General features: G+C 35.8%; 1 protein-coding gene across 2 annotated transcripts in view; it reads right to left on the bottom strand.

Annotated features, from left to right (window-relative positions):
• Window positions 1-12380, bottom strand: part of BANK1 (B cell scaffold protein with ankyrin repeats 1) — a 253141-nt gene that overhangs the window by 32888 nt on the left and 207873 nt on the right. The window contains exons 8-10 of one of the 2 annotated variants that reach the window (XM_040967018.1): window positions 11274-11352; window positions 6740-7051; window positions 3188-3493 (exon numbers count right to left, since the gene is read on the bottom strand). In XM_040967018.1, coding sequence (XP_040822952.1) covers window positions 3188-3493; window positions 6740-7051; window positions 11274-11352 — 697 coding nt within the window. The remainder of the gene's footprint in view (window positions 1-3187; window positions 3494-6739; window positions 7052-11273; window positions 11353-12380) is intronic. The other variant, XM_040967019.1, reaches the window with a different exon arrangement.

Here is a 12380-nt window from a genome sequence, read left to right as displayed (position 1 = left end):
AGTACATTTCTTACTAAAGATTGTTTTTAAGAGTATAGAGGCATCATATTTTAAGGAGGTGAATATCATTGGACATTTAAGTGCTTGCCAATATTTATGCTTATTTTCTTATATAACACAAATCCTTTAATGTCAACTCAGTTGATTATTGCTTTCTTCTATCCTCACTAATATAATGGAACTGAGGGTAGAAAAGTTGATCCTTTTTAGGACTACACTCTTTTCGCTGGTGATCTGCAAAGCCCTCTTCAGGTGTCAGAGTCTATGCAGGATCCAGGGAATCTTTCTGTTCTGATGTAAGAAGGAAAGGGTAACACAAAGCACCTGGGTTACAAGGGAAGCTTTTGTCTCCTTCAATGGACAGTATGAGCAAACATCAGAATGACTTTGAGCAGAGCTGCACTGAAACCCACAAGCAGACAGGAGAAAGGGGGAGACAGAACAACAGGAACATTAGGCTTGTCAACACAAAGAGTAATATGTATCTCTGTTATGAGAGCACCTGCAATATACAATACTCTGTCCTGAAGATAAATGGTCTGGACAAGGTCACCCAGGCAGAGAGGTGGAACTTGATCTAAGACCTGTTTGAAGCCACTTGACTGTAATTCTTTACAAATGAGGACAGAGACCATTCTATTTTGTCATATTCACAATGATACAGATTAATATTCCTAAGCATTTCTACAAGGACCTTCTTTTGCTTTTTGCATTTCAATTGCATTGTATGTGATCAGTTCCATTATGAATGGATTGCAAGTGGAAAATTTGTGAGAACAACTGAGTTCTACTTGACATTTTGGGGTCCTAGTAACTGAGTAGCTCTCAAAAAGGTCATGTTCAACTTTGTTGCATAAGAAAATGCCAAGGGCAACTTAGTAGCAATTGAAATTTGAAAAGGAAATTATACTCTACTCCAGATCAACTACATGGACTCTGAAGGACCATTGTTCTATTAATCATAAGATTGAAATGTGAAAAATTATCTCCTGATGTTGAAAATATTTCCCCATATTTTTTACATGATTTATAGATATGCCTTTATGACCAGACTATCTACACCATGCTATGTTGTCACTCTGTATTCTTGATTTGTGTAAAGCATGGAATTCTGTTATCAAAAAAAGTAAAAATTCTTATTAGTTCTTCCATGTTCTTGAAGCTTACTGAACCTGAACCCTTCTGATATTAAAAGGAGACAGAAGTATCACATCTAAAAATAAGCAGAAAAATGAGTTATTCTTGTTTTGCTTATTAAGATTTGTCTTAGTACAACAGAAACATTATAAAGAATTAAAAATCTTTGTCTAAAATGGGACAAATTTGGTTTAGTTATGTAGTAGTGAGTTACACTTCCTAGGCAAAGGGGATAGTTGAAATAGAACTTCTCCTTAATTGTTACACATCGTCAAAGCAATTCAAATTTAGTAGACTAGTGTAGTTTTCTGACCATCCTCCAGAGTGTTAATGATACCCTCTGTTACAACCACACTGATGTGGTTCTGATTGTTTCTATCATTTGCTTATTCAGAGTGTGGCACCAGAGATACAATAATGGCCAAAAATAGGCGAGGTTGGTTTTCATCACAGATCTTGTGGACTAGAAAAGGGAAATAGATATGAATGAGTAATCCAGAAGTAACTACAATAAGGGACATTTGTGTTGCTATATGCACAGGTATGTGAGTTAGACTCTTCTGGGCTCAAATCCTACCTTTTTTCACAGTTCAATCATCATCAGGAAGACACTAGGACAAGATAAGCATGAGCTTCCTTATCTGTAAAATGATGATATTAATCTAAGCCATGTAAGATTATTGTATGGATGAAAAATTGTAACAAAAATTGCCTAATTATTATAAGGACTTGCTAAAGCAACTTATTTTTGAGTTTCTTGGGATTCTGAATAATCCATTCATCCCCTCTTTCACATCCTTTTGGTTATACTAACCCTGGGTATCCTAACATATTACCACTTCTTTGTTTAGGCAAGAATGGGGACAATTATTTCTATAATTGAATGAACAACTTTCTGAGAATTGGTAGCAATTTTATTTAGTGGATGCACTTTAAGTATGATAAAAAAGTAACTGTGTGATAAAAGATCTTGTGTGTGTGGAATGCGGAGAACTTCCTCCCCCCATAAAAAGTAGCTGATGATCTGCTTTCTTCCTACTCAGGGAGAAAACTGATTAACCATTAGTGGTACTGACACAAAAGAGTGGGCAAGTATGTCCAAATGTAAGAAATGGAAGTCGGTTTTGATGACTTCATTTGCAGCCCAGCTTTTATACTGATTTGGAATGTGGGGGGAAAAACAATTCTATGTGTTTAATTGCAAACCCCTATAAATGTTTCTTCATTTAATTCAAATAATACAAGAACAAATTATATTGTGTAACTTGACTAAAAACATGTTTTATAAGTGTTGAAGATGTCAGAGCTAGCATGGGTGTATAAGACACAACTGCTAAAATATCTTAGAAGATCAAGATTCTGAGATTCGTTAAGGGTCCTATACATGTACGTATGTATAGGACAAACTGTACTCTTGTTATGTCTGAACTTTACATGATTTCTCAATACAAAGACTTTATAATGTAATTTCATGTAAGCAGTATATAGATATACATCAGAAGGATATCAATCCCAGTTCCCTAACTTAATGTGAGGAGGGGCTGGAATTCTAAAGTTGGTAAGGCCTCAAATTCCTTCTGCAGTGACCTAAAATGTGGCAATTATCTGTGCTGAGACACTTAGTCACAGGGAAACTGAACAGAAGTAGCTTGGATGTGGAACTGAGGCACAAAGTGAGGCAGAAATTATTCCTTGCCTGGACATTATGTATCTGAATGGCTAACGTGACAGGTTTTCTCAGGATCTGACCTCAGCATTCTGCACTACATTTAAGTGAAAACTAGTGCTACTTGGAGCTTACAACAAAACACAACACAACACCACAACACAACAGCACAACTACAAAACACAACTACACAACTAGAACCAAACCCATCAATATTTATCCACTAATTTTTAAAATTAAGAAACCAACTGATAACAAATCATGAAAAGATCATTTTAATCATGGGAGTTTTAGAACACTAGTCCTATTCTCTACACTTCCTGTCTTGCGATACACAAAATGGCAACAGTAAATCCATAAAGGACCACCGCAATAGCACATTACCTTGAGCTATGTAAGGTGTGGTTTCTTCCTTTGGAGGGATGTGTGTGGGTCTTGGTGTAGGGGCAGGAGGTCTGTTTATAATGAAAGACCGACTTCCAGATTTTTTCTTGATACTCATATTGGCCAGTATGGTGTCATATTCGCTGTCATCAATTTCCGCAAAGATATATGGATCTTCCTCTTCCTGCCGCCCTGGTCCATCCTCTTCCGTTTCTTCTTCTTCTTTGAATTCAGCCCCAATTTCTTTTCTTACACCAGCATCACACCAATTTTGATTTCTTTCCATTTGACTTTCCATTTTTCCTGCTTATAAAATATTTAGATTGTGATTATTCTATGTGCAGTCTCATTGGTGCCCATTGAGCATTTGATGGAGCCTTAAAGAGTAACTAATTAAATCTCATATAAAATAGTATAAAAGAAGTCCTAAATCTGGAAAAGAATCATTCACATATTACCTCATAAAATTGCAAACATAATTTCTTGTGGTTTATAACTGATTTTTTTAAGAAAAGATTTTAAGATAAATTTCTATGAAAACCTATTTTTTACACTGTTTTTTAGATAGCGAATGATTTAATTTCATGAAATTGATACATGATGTGTAAATCTGAAAATCCAAATACATTGCAAATTTGTTTTTTTAAGTTGGAATTTTTTCTTTGCATTTAAAGTAATTTTATTTTTAAGTTGCTTTTATTTTGTATTTTGCCTAGAATTCAATTTCTGTGAAATGAGAGGGAATTGTCAAAGTCATCATTACTTAGTTTTCTAGAAATTGGTCTCTGACTATGACAAATTGACCTTCAAAAATGAAACTGTTTATCTCCAGGACAAGAGATTCTTCTTTTTAAAAAATTTATTGGAAAGGAAGATTTACAGAAAGAAGGAGACACAAAGATATTCCATCTGCTGGTCCATTCCCCAACTGGCAGCAATGGCTGGACCCGAGCTTATCCAAAGCCAGGAGCCAGAAACTTCTGGGTCTTCCATGTGGGTATAAGACCCCAAGGCTTTGGACTGTCCTACACAGCTTTCCCAGGCCATAGGCAGGGATCATCTGGGACATGAACTGGCATCCATATGGGATCCTGGCACAGGCAATGCAAGTGCTTTAGCCACTATGCTACCATGCTGGGCCCAAGAGCTTCAGTTTTGAATAAAGGATGCTAAAATTAGGATTCATAACATACAAAAACATGAAGAATCAATCATTTGAAAATTTATATGGAAAGTATATTAAAGGTTCCAGGACCCTTATGGTTTTCAATGTGGAGTAAAACCTTTATATATTTTATGTCAAAATATTTTGGCAGTAATTTTATGACAGATATATATTTTTAAAAAGGATAACTCATTTATTTGAGGATGAGAGAGAGAACATGTTCCTATTTACTGGTTATTCCATCAAATCTCCACAGTTATCAGGATTGGTGAGCACAAAGTTAAAAGCTGGGAACTGTATCCTGGCTTCCAACATGAGGGTATGAAATCTGTTTACTTGAGTCATCACCACTACTTGATAGCAACTTTATCAACAGGAAGCTAGAGGCAGGGGTTAAAGCTGGGTGTTCAACCCTTGTTTTCTGATACCAGATACCAGCATCTTAGTTACTAGGCTAAATCTCATCCTATATATTTTGGCTACTGATTATATTATGTGGGAAGCACCTTCTTTTCCCCCAGCCATTCCCAACCCCTGCAACCCTTTTGCATGATTAAGTGTGGGTGGCTGTGTATAACTGGAATCATGAAAAGAGAAAATAATGGAAAAACATTTTCAGGATAGAATGAAAGGATATTGTAATAAGAGAATCCAGTAACTGCTTGTGAAGGGCTTATGAGCAGAGACCTAGATAATGTCCAAAGGGAGTTTTAGGTTAAAGTGAGTAAAGCATATATGCTTAAGAGGGATTAATGACCTATGAGTCTGGACCTAACACTGAACCTCTACAAATGCCTTTTTCCTTATAAATCACTTGGTTTGGAGATATTTTTCATGACTTCTGTTTCACTGGCAGCACCTTGGTGAGCTGATGAGCTGTGTGGGGATCACTTTTAGAAAGCTTCATTCTCAGCAGGATGTGTCAACTATCTTACCTTTTATAAACTGATTCCCTGAGCTGATAACTGCATTTTTTCCCTCCCCCACATCACTTCCTAACTCCATAACTTTGGGCTTGCAATAGAAGCAACGCATCTCACTTCTTATTTCCCAGATCATCAAATTATATTCCTCATCAAAGAGTGGGACTTGGGACTTCTTAATTCAGTTTGTGTATTAACAAATGAAGACCCTCCCCACCAAATCATTCCTTAAATTCTGTTCCCTTAAGTAACTGGGCAAGAGTGTATTAAGAAAAGGACGAAGCAGCATCCTAAAATGCTGAAGAGATTTGTTCAAAGAAGTATTTGGCATATTCTCATTACAAGTTCAACATCTTTGAGTCAAAGTATTGTAGTGAGAGTTACTTCTTGTGTTTGTTAAGAAGTATATGGTCTCTCTTCATATCAACTGAGCAGTGTCTCTGCAAAGTTCTGTGTTCTTAATTTCTCCAATACACATGTCCAAAAATCATCACAAGGAATTTCATACTAGGGCATTGATGAGATTATATTCACACTCTCAAGCACACAGCTTCAAAATCCACTTTGTAAAACTATATTCATGTGTATTGTAGCTTTCCAGGACACAATATTTAATGCATAGCACCAAATGTGATCTGATAATTTGTGTTTTACAGCGTTGTTGTAAAATTTTCTTGATAAGGACCTTGTGTGAATTTGGAAAATAATATAACATTATGTTGGGAAAATGGATATGGAACTCAAAGTCTTTCAGGCTGTTGGAGATTCCTATAGACAAGCCTGATGTGAAAGCTCTTCTATTTGCCTCCTACAAAAGTTCAAGAGCTGATTTTGCACAATTACCTAACACCCCTGTACCTGAATATGGGGGAAAAAGCCATGCCAGATACATCACCTGTTTTTCTACTTTGGCTATGAATAGAATATTATTAAGACTTTGGTCAGGGCAATGAACAATCAACCTTTCATTATCCTACAGTTACCATAAGAATCAATCTTGTTGGAAGAATATATGACTATTGTGTGTATATATATATATATATATATATATGTGTGTGTATGTATATATGTAAAACTATATATATGACTATACATGAGATATTAGTATAATAAAATGAGGTTATATACATGATATTATATATTATAGCAACCTTGTTTACATTCTCACCAGATCTACCCTTCATTTTAAACACAAAACTGCAAACTCCCTTTAAGTCTGATTCTTTCAGCTTTGTCAAGGTAGTTTGTTCCACAAGAAAGAAAAGGTAGCGAGGGGAGGGAAGAAGTGAAGAATGCAGGGAAGGACAGGTGGTGGCAGGTGTTTCTTTCCTTGTTTCCTGGATATTAAAAAAAACAGGAGGATGTTTGCTCTGGATTTTGAAGCCTGTTCTCTGTACATTTTCTGACCTCATGGTGCTGTGTTAGTGTGTCCAACCTCATTTATTTTATCATCTTCAGGCTTACCTTGCAGCGTGCAGTGAGGCCTTTCCAATTGGAAGGCAGCAGTCATAGTTCGAGGGCGTGGTGGTGGGAGTGGGGGTCTGTCGCTCATGTGTGACACTGGCAGATTATTTTCTGGCTCCACATCAGGGATGACGGCATACAGGTCATCATAATGGTTCTCAGAACTCTCACTGCCTGTCTCAGACGGCCTGCGCTGTGTCTCCACGTCAGATTCATTCTCATGCTTGCTCCCCGTGGTTCTATTTGCCTGGGCTCCGTCTGCACTTGGCTCATGTGTCCTGCTCTCATGATGGGACGCAGGGTTCTCTGAGGCTGTGGATGCAGAAGATTGTATGATTTCATTTAGGCACATCATCTTGGAGGCAGTTTACGTTTTGTAACTCATACTGAAAAGGTGGTCCTGCTAATAAAAACTTTCATGGCCTGATAGAGTAGAAAGCTGCCAAGTGCATAATCTCTATTAAAGTCATTTCTGGGCGTCTAAAATGCTTACTGGATGAATGAACAATGTTCCATTGTATCATCCTACCTTAACAGATGACATGATCAAGCACATAGTGATTTTCCAGTTCTCTGGAGTCACTGAGTAGATACCCATTTGATGGCATTATGCATTTTATTAGAAAACAGATTCAATGAAGGGAAGAGTGTCAATGAAAAGCTTAACAGAAGACAAAAGAAATGAACCCCTTGAAATTGCTTGTAAATTAAAAAAAATTAATTTATCACTTAATGATTTTAATGCACACTTAAGGTAGTAAATACCTATTTATAATTTTAGTAAAATTAATAATTTTAAATATATTTATACATAGGACCTTGTGTGATTTTGGAAAATAATATAAAGTAATGTTGGGAAAATGAGTGTGGCAATAAAATTTTCAGAATGCTGGATGTTCTGAAAAATAAAGCTAATGAGGACCATCCTCAATTTTCCCCCTACACAATTTGAGCCCATTCCACACCCTCACCTAATATGGCTAATGGCTGAATCTTGCATAGGGCATTTTATGTAGTTTTGCATATCTTATGTGTTTAAAATAAGGTTAATATACTTTAGAAATATTTCTTGAATTGAGAAAAATGTTAACTTCTTTTTTGATGGGGAAAGCATTTAAATCAGGTAAATCTAAAGTTCAGTTCTCTCACCTTCAAAATGTATTCTATCTTGAAATTTAACAAATGACCCAGTAAAATTGCCTCTTTTCAAAGAAACATGCCATTTTACACAATAAATGGCCTTTATCTACTCAGTAAAGAAATAGCAAAACTACATCAAAATAGTAACTTTAAAATATTTTATTACATTTTCTCTACAAAAATTTTTCTCTACAGAAATGGCTCAGAACAATTTTAGAGTTTAGGATCTCCACACAGAATTTGAAATATGTGAATTGTTATCAATGTCAAGTACAAATAATAACTGATGTTAAAACTGTGCCCAGCTAAAGGATAATGGAAAACATCCAAATAAGGTGTAGGAAATGATTGCTTTGAAAAAATGGAGGTTAGGCTTTAGAAAATTTTTAGCAATGTCAAAATAATTAGTCATGTAAAAATATCATGCCAGTAATGGTATTCCAGAATGCCACATAGCATTTCTCTTTCTTTCTTTCTCTTTCTCTCTTTCTCTCTCTCTCTCTTTCTCTCTCTCCCTCCTCACTGCGAAAGTAAGATCTAACTGCTAACCTTGTAACCAAATCAAGACTCTTTGTCTTCTCTGCTCCTGCTGGTGACTAAAGTTCCAGTTTGCAGGATTTGCACAAGATATCTCACTTACCTTCCTACCTCAATACCAAACCATGAGCCTGAATTACTGCAATACAGTAGAAATGCTGCTGGGATAGTCAGAAGGTATGGAAAGAAGCTCTTGATCAAACTAGCAGAGGGTCTTCACTGTCTCTGTCTGGGCAAGTCAGTCATCAAAGTATACTCCTTTCATAGGAAATTGCTCATGGCCACAACAGTTTATGTAGTCAAAATTTCATAATACTAACTAAAAGAATCTTTTTGTTACTTGGAAGCCAACCCTGACATGTCAGATTGAATGAACCAGTGGGTTTTCTCACTCTAGTGATGGTGACACCAGTAGAAATTCACTGAATTAGTGCATTCCATATTTCACACCTCCATCCTCATTACCACAAAAACCCCAGAGGGATAAGCCCAATTACAAGAGAATGTGCAGTTCCAACCATTGTAAATTTGAGGTTTTTCTTTACAAAGGATTGATTTTTTCCCCTAGTATAGAACATTTTTTACAAGATTTTATTATTTTTTTTTTTATTAGAGAGGAAGATATATAGAGAAGGAGATACAGATAGAAAGATTTTCCATCCACTGGTTCACTCCCCAAATGGCCACAACAGCCAGAGCTGAGCTGATCTGATGCCAGGAGGCAGGAGTTTCTTCTGGGCCTCCCTTTTGGGTATAGGGATCCAAGATTTGGGCTATCCTATACTGCTCTCCAGGCCACAAGCAGAGAGCTGGATGGGAATTTGAGCAGCTGGGATATGAACCAGTGCCTATGTGGTATCCTGGTGGATGCAAGGCAAGGATTTAGCCACTAGGTTAACATACAGGGCCACTATATAGTCTTTTGAATGGATTAAATATCATTATGAACATGTGGTTATTATTAATCATGGGTTTTAACACTTTTGTTACAATAAAGACCTGTAACTAAATTTTGGTACAGTCATTCATTTGATATTCAGCATATTTTTATCTGTAATGTTTAAAGGATTTTACTGATTTTGCCCATGTATGCTGGTTTAAGTAATGAATTAAACACCATTTGATTTGCACATCAAGCTGTCAACCAAAAAACTTGCCTCTAATATTTAATTGAGCATCATGTATATACTGTGACAGGTGTTGGGTATAGAATCAAAGTCACAGACTAAGCAAGTCCTGATCCTTTTGGATGAATATTCTTAATGGAGAAGAAAAGCTGAAAATAACCAAATAAAATGACAATGATGATAAGTACAATGAAGAGATGGAGATGATAAATGGAAGGCTAAGAGCAATTGCTGAGAAGATTTTGATAGGAAAGAAGTCATGTGGATACTTGGAGGACAAACATGTTGAAGGACCAGGAAGAACAATTTTCCCGAGGTGGGCCATGTTTGGTGTGTTCAGTGTCATCAAGGCCAAGCAAGGGTATGGACAGAGATAAAACTGAGTGAGTATGTAAAGCCTGGAAAGTGATGATAAAGGTTAGGAGTTCCACGAGAAGTTAGAGGAAAAAGTGGTTAATCGTATAAAGCTTATGGCATTAGAGTCTATAGATATGAAAGTTGCTATTGTAGTTTTTAAAGTAAATATTTACTTATTTGAAAGATGGAATTACAGGTAGAGACGGAGAGAGAGATGATAAAACCTCCCATCTGTTAGTATCAGTAGTGACTCAATGATAGCGATTCTCCATCTCTGAATTATGGAACTTAAAACGTGTTAATTGTAAAACTTTCAGTGACAGTGGTAGCAACTAGCTCTCCCCTGAGAACCATTTCAGTGATAGAAACAGCAGAGAGCTGACAATAGTTTGGACTTGTTTAAGTGACAACAAAACAGATGAGACATACTGATGGCAGCTCACTCGCGGTGTATGATTGGATTGGATTTGGTACAGGAGAGAACATAAGAAGCAAAGGATAATGTCAGATTTTGCAATGTGTTGAAAAAAGAAACATTCGCATCTCAGAAGATGAAAACTGTCAGAAAGTGGAAAGTTTTGATGTGGTAGGAATCAGGGTTTTAAGAAATGTTGGGGGACAAACACTGTGGTGCCGCATTTTAGGCTGCTCTTTGCAATGCTGGGTCCCTTTGTGAATTAGTTCAAGCCCTGGTTGCTGCACTTCTGATCCAGCTCTCTGACAGCCCAAGAACTTGGGTCCCTGCATCCACGTGGGAGATCTAAAAGAAGCTCCTGGAGCCTGGCTTTCACTTGGACTAGCCCTGCTTTGCAGTTATTTGGGGGAGTGAACATGGGGTACAAGATCTCGTTTTCTCTCCCTCTCTTTCTGTAATTCTGCCTTTCAAATAAATTAAATAAAATGTTGGGGTGTGAGATGCTTTCAGGCATCCTGGTAAAGCAAGTATTGCATACTAATGAAACATGTTAAAACAACAATTAAAGCCAGGAGCACCTGAGAGAGTGTTCTGATAAATTTCATAGATGAGAAAACTATGGTCTGCAAAGAACTTGAAAAAAACATGGAAAAAACTCACTTATATAAAATATCACCTTGATGTATGTATTCTCTCTAGGTAGGAATAATCATGTTTGATTATTAAAGTTTGAAGTTATTAAAAGCTATTTAAATTAGTGCTATCATGTAGTAATGGCTCCCAATTTATGCTGTCTTAGAGATATATCAATTACTTTTCAAGTCACTTATACCATAATATAGCTTACATACATAATATGTATAATACATGTTATACATAATGTATGAATAATACTGTAATGCTATAATACTATACATAATATAGGTTACAAATGTGTTTAGTATACAGGAAAACTTACTGAGAGAACATTTCGAAAATGAGATAAAATCCTCTTCATAGTCACTTTCTTCATCATTAATTCTATTAATTTCTTGGATCTGAAAAAAATGAAGATACTTTTCAATTATGTTTATTATAATCTGCAGTTGATTCCCATGAAAACAATTTTTAAAATTAATATTTTGTTATACATGTTGGTTATTTGTAACAATTTTAATTATTTGTTAGTAATTTGGGGTTTGCTTTATTGGTCCCTAGGATGCATTGATAAATCATTTATTTGATGCCTTTTTAATTTTTGATGTAGGCACTTATAGCTATGAAATCCCCCCTTAACAATGCTTTTGCTGAATCATTTGTTTTGATATGTTGCGCTGTCTTCATTCATTTCAAAGAAGTTTTGAATCTTCCTTTGATTTTTTCTCTGACCCAAAGTTCATTTAGCAGTGTATTATTCAGTCGATATTTTTGCATATTTTCTACAGTTCCTTGAATTGTTGATTTACAGCTTTATTCAATGGCACTCATATGCTACATAATCCAATTTTCATTTTTTTTAGTTTGCTGTCTCTTTTATGGATTAGAATGTTTTCTAGAGTAAGTTCCATGTAGTAATGAAAAGGATGTGTATTTTATAATCATGGAATGTAATATTCTGTAGATATCATTTAGGATGATTTGGTCCATGGTATAGATTAGGTCTGTTGATTTTATGTCTAGTTGATTTGTCCATTGATATATCATATGATTGATTCATTCATCCTATCCCTAGAGAATTTACCCAAAAGGGAATAGCACATGAGAGTAATGGTAAAAAATTACCTCCACTTATAACTTAGCAATTCACAAGAGCTAACATATGGAATCAACCTGCATGTTGATCAATAGATGACTAGATAAAGAAAATGGAATTTTACTCAGGCACAAAAAGAATGAAATAATATAGTTTCCAACAGCATGTATGCAACTGGAAACTATTATCTTGGTGAAATAAATCAGTCCTCCCAAATCAAATGTTTTCCATCATCTCTGGTAATTAATAAGCAGAGTACAAAATTGTAACCTCTTTAGTTAACATTTGAGACAGCCTTAGTACTCTTGAGCAATTGTTTTTTCTGCATTCTAT

Source organism: Ochotona curzoniae, unplaced genomic scaffold, assembly GCF_017591425.1.
Source record: "Ochotona curzoniae isolate NIBS_2020 unplaced genomic scaffold, NIBS_Ocur_1.0 scaffold_4506, whole genome shotgun sequence".
Taxonomy (NCBI): Eukaryota; Metazoa; Chordata; class Mammalia; order Lagomorpha; family Ochotonidae; genus Ochotona; species Ochotona curzoniae.
The sequence above is the reverse complement of the archived record's forward strand: the minus strand, read 5'-3'. Positions and strand labels throughout refer to the sequence as shown.